Here is an 11,098-nt window from a genome sequence, read left to right as displayed (position 1 = left end):
TTTGACTAGATCCCTTTTCAACCGCTCTGTCGGTGACCTTCCTGCCTCCATCTTATTTCCCCCCCTGTCCAGGCAGGTCTTTCTTGCTGGACGCTCAGAGTCTCTGATGAAAAGTCAGATGAACTGGAGAACTGGCTTTTCTTAATTTTGACGAAGTTTCTTTTTACTTCTGCTCGGATGGATGCCCTGATGTTCCAGTCAGGGGTCTGGACAAGAAGAGCACATGCCTTTGGAGCATCACCTCCCTCACAAAAACCGACCGCAGAGGAGAAAGGGAGCTGCGAGCACGCCTCCAGAACAGCGCACAGCCTTGTCCTGGGCTCTGGTGTGGAATGTTTCCCGGAAGGGCAGGTTTCCACGCCAGGTGCCCGCTTCCACTCGCCGGGGCGCAGCACTCCCTCTGTCACTTGCGCAGCTCACAGGAGGGCTTTCCAAGAGGACCTGTGGTTGGGCTGTTCTCAGATTTGCTCCTGGCTCGTTCAACCTTGCCTGGCTCTGAGCAAAGTCACTTAGGATTTTCTACCTCAGATTTCCCCACCTCTAAACTGGGACCAAACCTCCCTGCAAAGGGCTGAAGAAGAGGGAATTAGAACATCATGGAAGCAAAGTTCCTCACTGTGGTTTGCAGACCTTGCTGTCACTATGGTGTTGGGTTGTCGGGGTCTTTCTCACCTTTGCTTTATTTTTGGGTACCACACACGCAGCCGTGCACTCCCGTGTCGTGCCATTTAGATAGAAGATGTTGGCTCATTAAATCACTTTTAGCTGTATCTCTACAGCGCACTGAGAAAATAAGAAAGTGCCAGACTCCATAGAAAAGTCTTTTGTTACAGACACACTCATCTGTACTGATCTGTTTCTCAGAAGTTATGTTTTTGAATACAAGCACATTTGTTCTTCATTCCAGAATGAGAAATCGCACTTTTCAAGTACAATCTCACGAGAGCCACACCATACAAGACACAGTAAGAACCAAGACAGCTGCGCCGGTGGAGGCAGCAGGCTGTGTGTCCGTCCCAGTCGGCGAGGGAGGCAGGGTGGCTGCGGGGTCGCGGGGTCGCGTCAGCACCAGGAGCTCCGCCTTCAGGGCTTCCGGCTGCGGGTGGGCGAGCCCCATCCAGTGGGCCACAGGCCAGGAACTGAGCAGGTCTTTGGAATGTGCTGTGGTCCCACGGCTTCCTGGGGACATCACCGTCTGGGAACTGCTCATGGAGAAACGTGGATGATCTTCCTCAGAAGTGTGTCGCACCCACCCTCCCTAAGCCTCGCAGGAGTTCAGCACCTGCCAGGGAACTGTGGATGTTGGAAAAGATGATTTTCTTAAAAAAAAAAGTTTATTTATTTTCAGAGAGAGAGAGAAAGCGTGAGCAGGGGAGGGGCGGAGAGAGAGGGAGAGAGAATCCTAAGCAGGCTGTCAGTGCAGAGCCCGATGCAGGGCTCAATCTCACGAACCATGAGATCATGACCTGAGCTGAAATCAAGAGTCGCTGAACCAACAGAGCTACCGGGCGGCCCGGAAGAGAAGTTTCTAGGCTCATTCCATGGGAGGGACGCTCTGGAAGCAGCAATGAGGCCCACAGGGGTGTCACTGATGGGAACGGAAGGCAGGCTGATGCCACATGGCCTGAGACGGGGCAGAGATCCTGACAGTTGAGTAAACTGAATGCTATGCAGCTTTTAGAGCGAATTCCCTTCCCAAGTGGCTTGGGATCCAGTCATCAAATGAACCACGAATAGAAAGACATTCTTCCACGTTGCTGGACTTGAACTCTTGGTTGGGGTTGGTTATTCCAGCGGGATGAGTGGTGACGTCTCTTCCTGTCAGCGGAGGGTTTTCGCTCATGACTTATAGGAGCTGAACTTTTCACCCTGGTAAGAAACCACAATCCCAGGACTTCCTTCTCCTTACAGGAGTGAATTACGAGTTTGCATCTCAAGTACTGCGATGTCTGGGCTGCCTGCCTTTTTGCTGGGGAAAGAAAATACCGGCAGAGTCCTGGTTCCAGTATACTAGATAATCAAAAAAACAGAGACTAAGGGATTTCTCCTTTTTTAAAATGTTTTAAAATCTTTATTTTTGAGAGAGACAGAGCATGCGAGCACATGAACAGGGGAGGGGCAGAGAGAGAGAGAGAGAGAGAGAGAGAGAGAGAAATCAGAAGCAGGCTCCAGGCTCTGAGCCGTCAGCACAGAGCCTGACGCCGGGCTCGAACTCATGAACTGTGAGATCACGACCTGAGTCGGACGCTCAACCGACTGAGCTCCCCGGGGCACCCCAGGGGTTTCTCCTCTTAATGACAGGGACTGCACCCCCTACTGGGTGAGGTGCAAGATTCTGATAGGTGGTTCCTAGGAGCCCCTCAAGATGACACTGGGGAGGCAGGAGACACTGAGTTCATTCACCAGAAGGAGCTGGAGGCCGAACCGAAAGGAGGCACAGTGACTCCCGGTTCCTTGCTGTGAGGACCGGTCAGCCTCTATTCTGGAGAAAGGTGGGGAGACAGAGACGGGTTTCCCTCCACACCGCTGTGGTTGAAGGTGGTGGAAAGTGGCTGGCATGACTGGGAAGGCCACCTAATAAGGAGTCGGAGATACGGCTATGGGGCCAGGCTTTCACCCAAGCTGCCCCACCTAGTTTGGGGGTGAGGAAGCTAGTCATGCACGCACAGAAAATGCTGCATAAACACTGGGTTCCGGAAGCGTCCGGAATAGAGCAGAGGCTAAGTGGCAAATGGGATATGGGCATTGCTGATTCCATCACTTGGGGAAGAGCCTGTATTTCATACAGAGAGTGCTCTGCAGCGTGTTTGGACACTGCCCTGAGACGTGGCTGAGGTTTCATAAATTCACTAAACTAGGAACAAGTCTGGAAACTGCACGGAGTCCCTCGTCCCCATTGGAGAGATGTGTCAAGAGCGGTGGCTTTGAGGTCACCTAAAGCACAGAGTCCACTTCCTGTAGACGGAAGGGGCGGCAAGGCGGGAGGCACCCACGTTCCCGCTGGCGTCCCGCCCCTGCGCCGGGGCTCCCTCTCTTGCTCGCAGCTATCAACCCAGCAGGGACTTGAAGCAGATTTAAGAAACAACCCTGTTCTTCACGTGGACGGCGGCTTCATATCCTTTAGTGCATTGAGCAGTGCGTTCCAGGATCTGCTCCTTTGTGACGCCCGGGTGAGTGACGGAGCCCGCGAGCTGCGCGTGTGCCACTTACCGACAGCTCGGGAACGAGCACTCACTCTCAGCCGCTGGGAGGACGCACTTGCCGCCCGACGGGTGAGGGCGGCCCACGACGCTGCCTCCTTTTGCAGGAGAAGAGGGAGTGTCAGTAGCTCACTGCTCATGACAGGCAAATCACCACAGAACGCCAGAGGAGGTGGGAATAAACTGGGGCTATTCGTTAACGTGACCCAGAAATCTTGGATTGTCTCATAATTGGTTTTTGCCCAAGGAATCCAGAAGTCCTTTCAACCTGCCAGTGCTTCAGTTTTCTTCTGACAGGAAGATATCCGCTATCCGCTTTACAATGGAATCGGGAGGTTTAGCTGTGCATTCTGGGAGCTGCGGGATGCAGTCTGCAGGCAGCAGTCATTTCTCCTCTGCAATGGGTTTTTGGGACTGGGGCAGGAGAGCTTGACTGGTCCCCTCTGCTTTCATCGACGCCGGGAAGAGAATATCGAACGCGAGGATAAACACAGGAGGCTCCTTTCCAAAAGAAGCTGAAAGGATTTGCTGCACCTCCTTAGCAGGGCTCTAGAAATAAACCACCTCTACAGACACTGACTTGCACCGAATGGCCCCAAGGCTGACATGGGGCTGGTGGTGAGGGCGATCCTACACGTGGGTCCTTGGCACAGACCCAGACACAGCCTGGCTGCCCGGGGTTTAGCCCCTTGTTTTCTTGAGGGGAGGGAAAGAGGGGGTTTGTTTTCAATCAGGCTTTGCTACCTGGTTTAAGTAACGAAGCTAGAATGCATATTAACTTGAAGCTCACCAACTTTCACAGTAAAATATTTTGATTCTTGGACATAGTTCAGGTCAGTTAGCCTTGTATCACCACGACGATTTAAAGTACAGGTTTATTGTCCCACGATTATTTTAAGACTTAACGCATGACTGGAACTCGTTAGACTTGACAGTCGTTTTCGGTGGTCTCCTAAAGCTTGAGCGATCACATCTATTTTTGTTTCTGAAAAAATCCAAAAGGGTAGCTCTGTGACTGTGCACGTGAACTACAGTGTTTACAGAAGAGCATCCTTCGGCCTAGTCCCCGCCTCCCTAGAGAGGTCACAGATGACACTCTAAGGCAGCGCAGGGAGGTGCGGCAAGACTCCTCAGGAACGCTCACGAACTGGATTCACGGTTTCCTACAAAGTAACAAAGCACGTGTCCATGCATCTAACATCTCTGATCTTACAGTCCTAGGACGGATGCATCCTGAATAGGCCTCTTTAAAAAACAAGGAAAACAAAACAACTCATCAAGAAGACAGCCCGGCAGGGCCCCTGGGAGGCTCGGTCGGTTAAGCATCAGACTCTTGATCTTGGCTCAGGTCGTGACCTCATCGTCTGGTTTGTGAGTTCGAGCCCTGTGTTGGGCTCTGTGCTGACGGTGCGGAGCCTGCTGAGGATCCTCCCTCTCCCTCCTCCCCCACTCCTTCTCCACTTGTGCCCTCTGTCTCTCAAATTAAATAAACATAAAAAAAAAAAAAAGACAGCACAGCCTCTGACCTCTCAAAAACAGTAACAATGACAAGGACCTCAGGGTGTCCACTCAACGTTGGCAGTGACCAGTGATGGGAGAAATAACTAGATGGTGGGTCGTGCCAGTGGAGAGCAGTGATTTTTTCCTCCGAGGATTCAAGACCCACACCTGAATTCTGCACACAAGTAATTTTTGTTTTTGATCTGCAAAATTTTATTAAGCAATAGCTGGACAACTTTTACAACTTCAAATCATCAAGAGAAAAAAATAAGGAGATTAACCCATCTCAGTAATAAAGACAGAAAATAATTTGGACCAACCACGTCATTTTGAATGCAAACCATTAATACCTTCTAGAATACCTCCCACACAATCTAATACACAAATACGTAAGAAGAAAGGCAAATAAGGGTGAGCTCGTAGAATGCAAGAGAGAATCTCAGCAGGTCTTGCCTGGCAAGTGAAAGAAAGCAGGACGCTGGAACTGAAGATAAACCAGCGCGGGAAGGACCGAGACGCACGGAGCAGCGCGCTAGTCCCAAGGTTTGGAGAAGAACATGCTGGTGGTCTGGTTTGGTCTGGGACCTGTGCACCTGCATCGTGCACTTACAGTTTAAAAAAAAGGAAAAAGAAAATGCCAGTAGTAATAAACTCAGAAATTATGTCCAAATTTACAGTACCAAAATAATGCATTTATAAACAAATGCAAAAACAATACCCCTTTGGTAAATAATACAGTGCCTTTTTCAGTCAAACGCATAACCCATGCTTTTCTACAACACGAAAAAAAAGTTATCTACAACAACAAGATCTTAGAACCCTCCCCCTCCCCTTTAAAAGAACTTGTAAACAGAAAATATCGGTACAAGTTACAAGGAAATTGCACAAAGCCAAAGAAATGAAAACAAAATAAGCCACAACCCTTCAGAGTTTTATCGCCGGAGCTAAGAAAATACACAAACGGTGAGATCGGAGCTGTGTGCTGTTACAAAATCCCAGGAACTCAAACTACACTTTTGACACACTTTGTCTCGCTAACTCTGTTCACAACTATTGACTTGGCCAAGGGATAGATGGCCCTCACAGGGACACAATGGGGTCCTTTCAAAAAAACCTTTTCAACCTGAAGACAGTGTAACACTGTTGAACACACTCGAGAACTCAAGCCACCCTGGGCAGATACTCCTTTGTTCTTTTTTCAACCCACTCTATGGCTTTGTGGGGGCAAGTGGTGACTTATTTTAGGGCTGTTCACAAGGGCGCCCACTGAGCAGGGCACACTCACGGGGGGCTCCTGTCTCACCCGGAACTGGAGCTTTGGTGTAATTTCACAAGAACGTGACTCCAAATGCATTTGTTTCTAGAGGTGAACCTGCTAAGCGTCATTTTAAATGCACCGGTTTACATTCACTAGATAGCTCGTCAGTGCCGGAAAAGAAATGTTTCCCCAGAAAAAGAAACATTTGAAACATATCTTCCAAGTTTGTAAAGTGGAATGAGGAAACGATAACGTTTTGAGCCGTCAGGCTGTTAGAGCTGGACAGTTGGGAATTCTGTCCAGGTCATTCTTTTCATTTGATAGATGCACAAATGGAGGCCCAAGATCATCCTCCAACCCCGTGGCAGAGCAGGCTTGACCCTGGGGTCAAGAGGACTACGCGGTGAACGTCCACGTTTTGCACGTCCTCACGGACGCTCACGCAGGGCGCAGCGGGCGTGGGGGAGAAGGCCTATCCTGTGAAACGCTGACTTACGCTGCCATGAGAGCCTTCACGTTTTTCTGCTTCCTTGGCACCCAGCTTTTCTAAGAACCTACATTCAGTGGATACACTGTACCCAAATCTGTGCCTTTGGTTTGATGAGGTTAGAGAAGAAACAAATTTAAAATTGGTTTTTATGTCTGTTAATACACTCCTTCCCCGGAAAAGGCATGGATTCTTTATGCAGCTGACTGGGCTCATGTTTTCAAATTTAGAGATTCAATGAGGTATCTTAATATTCATAAATTGCTATATTAATAACCATGAAGAGTGTAGACTTCCGCCGTTTAAAGCGCTGACTTGAGTAGTACTTCATTAATTAAGACTGAATGAAAACACTTTTTAAAATCCGTGAAGCCATCACCATTAAGCTGCAAGACGCCACCTTTCCAGCGCCGCAGGCGTCTGCGGTGGGCAGGACAGGGCCCCCTCCTCTGGGCCGGACCACAGAGCCAGGCACCTACTACGTCTTCAGGGACTGAATCGTGGGTACACACAACCACCAAGACCAGGCCTCTGTCTCCACGTGCGGAAGAGACCTTTTGGGGAGTGAGCCAAGAATTTAGAAAGTTCAATTACTTGCTACAAACATTCACTTTCTCTTCACAAATATATTTGCAGTTTTTATTCCAAGGACTTCCCCTTATATTTGTTCTTAGTAAGAAAAGTTCTGAAATATATCTTTTCTTGGTCTTTATATCTCAAAAAAACAATCTGAATTTGGAAAATGGACACTTATTGACCATGATGTCTTCCTCTGCCACTCTCCTTCTAATTAGTCTCTTTTCATTTCATAGCACCTTTTATTTTTAATTAAAAATAAAACGTTCAAAAGAAGCGACAGTATTATTTTAGGATACGTCATCTCAAAGAAATCTACTTCTCTGTATATAATCAATACTACAGGATGCAAAAAAAAAAAATATACTTCTAAAGAATGGGATATTTTTCCCTAATTAGAAAAAGTTACAAATTGTCCAGCAAAAAAAAAAAAACCCTTCTATCATATCCTCTTTATTTCTTGCAGCAAAATATACTGCTACCAAATAACTCATTACAAACATACTATTTTTCTAAATAAATAAAATGGGCATAACTCACCAGTACATGGTAACAAAATAATTCCTAAGAAAACTATTAAAGTAAGATAAATAATTATCTCTTGGACAACAAAACAGGGGCACTGCATTTAAATTATTTTAGAAATAGGCCATAACCATTATTGCACAACTAATATAAGCACTGAAACATCTTACCAAGCTATAGAAAACCCTATAAAAGAATAATTTTCAATACATTGCTAAATTCTTTCTGGAAGAATTTACCCACAAAGAATCAGGTTCAATATTTTAAAATACGAGATGGAAACTCTGATGTTAGCTGGGAGATGTCCTCATCTGCGTCCTTCACGGTCTGGAGAAAATGGTGAGTGATTTCGTCTTGCTCTGGGGAAGGAATGGGCCAGTTTCTTTTCTAGGTTTTAAACCAAAACAAGGAATGTAAAAATACATATTTTCAAAGACTTTTCTATAGTGTCTTCCATTTGTCTGTTCCTAACAAAACCCACACCGAGAGCCTTGCGCTCCTGCCCTGAACATCACAGGTACGAGTGAGACAACAATGAACTTGGTTTGTCAGCAGGGCTGAAGGCTGCCCAAGTGTCCCCTGAGGAGGAGAAGGCAGGGGAGTGTGTGTGTGTGTGTGTGTGTGTGAGAGAGAGAGAGAGAGAGCGCGCGCGCGCGAGAGCCTGCTCTGTTAAGTGCTATGATTTTAATAATGTGTTCCCAGTGGTTTATCTCCTCAGTAAACTGTACAGTTAACAAAGAACTTTTTTCCCTCCTAGTTACTTTTTCCAAAGAGATGACTATATCTCTATCTTTTAATACCCTGGCAAATGCTTAACATTTTATTCCATTTCTAAACTATTAGAAAACATTTCTAGTCAAGTGAATTGTAATGTGGCTGAGAAGAGGAAAGGAGAGCCTTCCAACGAGCATCCTCAGCACTCAGGATGAGAAAGTGTGGAACACTTATCTACTGGGAAAGAGAAGGTCTTTTGCTACATTTTCCAGATTGAACAATAAAATGGGGGAGGGGACGAGGGCTGTTTTTCAGCCAAGTGGGTATCTAGTGACTTACCAGTGCACTAGGGGACCAAGTCGCTTCCCCACCATATGTCACATCTTTCCATTTTGTCTCTTACCTCCTCCCGAAGGCAAGCACACTGAACGATCGTTATTGAACCTACGGAATTCTGACGTGTTCTACAACTGGTGGAGTCTTCAACGTAAACATCGGGCAGAGAGGAGCACAGCCTTGCACTGCTCCAAGTCCCACCGTATAGACCACCAGGCGTCCAGGCGCAGAAGCTCCCCCTCACCTGCCGTCCCCTCCTCCTCCATCATCATGAGCGTACTGCACTTAGAGCTGGGAAGAGCACCGCTGGACACAGCCTACTGCTAGGAGTCAAACACAGCATTTGCCAGAACGCCATCCACCCTTCATTAAGCAAGTCACCTTGGGGGAGTGACATTATATGTGTGAACCGAATGTCCCCCTAAGAGAGCCTGTACCTTCAGGATTTTTGGTTGTTCTTTTTAAAAGTCTTTTGTTTTCACACTAGTGGTTACGATGAGGAGGAGTAATAAAGCTGGATGTTGTGGAGCATGAAAATGCACACTCCCTAGCTGAGAGAGCGGCAGGCGGGAAGGTGGTCCCCCTTCCTTCCGAAGGGCCCCTTGTCCTGGCAGCTGACAGAAGCAGACACAGTAGGACATTACCAAGCAACTATGTTTCCAGAAAGAACAGCAGGTGCCTTGCACCCTTTGCTTTCAAATACCCTTCTGTCTTCTCTTCTCGTTTAAAAAGAAAGAAGAAAGAAAACCAATAAAGGATTATAAAAGCCCAAACAAACAGTAACAATTAAAGGTCAGTCCCCTCTCCTGGGCCTGACAGATTCTTCCAGTTTTGCTCTTGTCTTCTGGTCCCCCGGCACCCGGGGTCCCGTGGGACTCCTCGAGCATCGCCGATCAGGCCTCTCTGAAAAGGCTCCTCTGCCTGTCTTTCCAACCCACGCCAGCCTCTTCACTTCAGGCGCTGAGTCACGTTGGCCAGGGCAACCGCAAAGGCCTGCACAGCTGAGAAGGGGTACTGGAAGTCCAGAATGTACGCATTGCCATCAATCCTTCCAAACTGCATCACCTGGGGGGGCGGGGGAGGGCAGAGAAGCGAAGACGTTAAAGGAAAACAAGATGGGCAACAGCACAAACACCTGTGTGGCTCCTGAGGGAAGAAGACGGCACAGCCCAAGGGGCAGCTGTGTCGTCTGGAGTGGCTCTGCTCAAGCTTCCTGAGCTAACTACGGGTTTGTTGGAAATAAAGGGGGAACATGGTAAACATGCAATGGGAAGATAATGAGCAAAAATTCAGAGTGTGGAAAGCTCACTGGTCAAATGAAGTGGCTTCCCCACCAAGGAAGCAGAAAGGAGAAAGAAAAAGTATGAATAAGAATCTACTGGATGACGGAAGGTTGAGAGAAACACCAACTGTAATTATCAAACATCACCATCCAGAGAGGGCAAAACCTAGTCTCCTCCTTCCACAGTGCTCTGTCCCGTGAGCTTGCTTTCCGTTGTCGTTTCAGTACTTACTGTGACCATGCCGCAACTACATAGCATTTTATGTACATATATGGATATTTATATAAATATTATGTTACATTTATAGAAAGATTGTATTATATCCTACACATAAATTATAAATATTATATAAATTTATATATATTGTTTGTTTATGGTCTTTCTTCCATTTTGGCAAACTCCACGAGAGGACAGGGACCTTCTCTAGTTTCCTCACTGCTCTGTATCAGCACAGAGCAATGCTGGCAAAGGGCTGATGATAAATATTTCAGGCTTTGTAGGTCACAGGGTCTTTGCCAGAACTCTGTGTCGTGGACAGACGCAGCATTAGACAAGAACAATACTTAAGTGGGTGCGCAGAGCTGTGTTCCAATGAAACTATTTATAAAAAGAGGCAGCAGGTCCAGTTGGTCTGTGGGCCACAGATTTCCTGATTCCCGGCTCAGAGGACTGCCAGGCACACAGTAGGTGCTCAATAAATACTTGAGTGAATTAATGAAAATGAGATTTAAGTATGTGAGGTGAAGGGAACTCCCGGGATGGCGAGGAAGTGTAGTTCCAGAACGACGACGGCTATGCAGCAGGGTTAGAGCCACCATTTCAGGTGGGAGCAGGAGGAATTGAAAAAATCACCTGGTGTGTTTAGCTGTACTGAGAAGAGCTTTACATTCTGGCAGAGAATCAGGGCAACGACATCCTATAAATACACAGAAGCAAGCAGACAAACACTGGGTAATGATTAGGTCTAGGTAAAAAAAACCCTATTTAATAAAAAAGGAAATATAATTAAGCCATAATATGTGGCTCAGCTATAAATCACATAAACTGGCATAATGAGACAACCAAAGACTAAGGAAAGGGGGAAGTCCACGTAGGGTGAAGAAAGTAAACGCTCATATTCCTCAGGAAGAAGTCAACACGTGATGTGAAAAACTGAAAAAATGACTAGAAATGGGAACATGTTCTTTACAAATACAGTGCCAAATACCAGGAAGAAAGC

At 47.0% G+C, this 11,098-nt stretch overlaps 1 protein-coding gene across 5 annotated transcripts in view; it reads right to left on the bottom strand.

The window, feature by feature from the left end:
• Positions 1 to 7,458: 7,458 nt before the first annotated feature.
• TULP4 (TUB like protein 4) overlaps positions 7,459 to 11,098 on the bottom strand; it is a 232,936-nt gene continuing 229,296 nt past the window's right edge. For 4 of the 5 annotated variants that reach the window (XM_039252075.1, XM_039252078.1, XM_039252076.1 and 1 more), the window contains one exon: positions 7,459 to 9,661. In XM_039252075.1, the coding sequence (XP_039108006.1) occupies positions 9,545 to 9,661 (117 nt within the window). In that variant the 3' untranslated portion in view covers positions 7,459 to 9,544. The remainder of the gene's footprint in view (positions 9,662 to 11,098) is intronic. The other variant, XR_005531715.1, reaches the window with a different exon arrangement.

This window comes from Hyaena hyaena, unplaced genomic scaffold (assembly GCF_003009895.1).
Source record: "Hyaena hyaena isolate Hyena2069 unplaced genomic scaffold, ASM300989v1 scaffold_405, whole genome shotgun sequence".
In the NCBI taxonomy this organism is placed as follows: Eukaryota; Metazoa; Chordata; class Mammalia; order Carnivora; family Hyaenidae; genus Hyaena; species Hyaena hyaena.
This window is presented reverse-complemented; position numbering and strand designations above follow the sequence as displayed.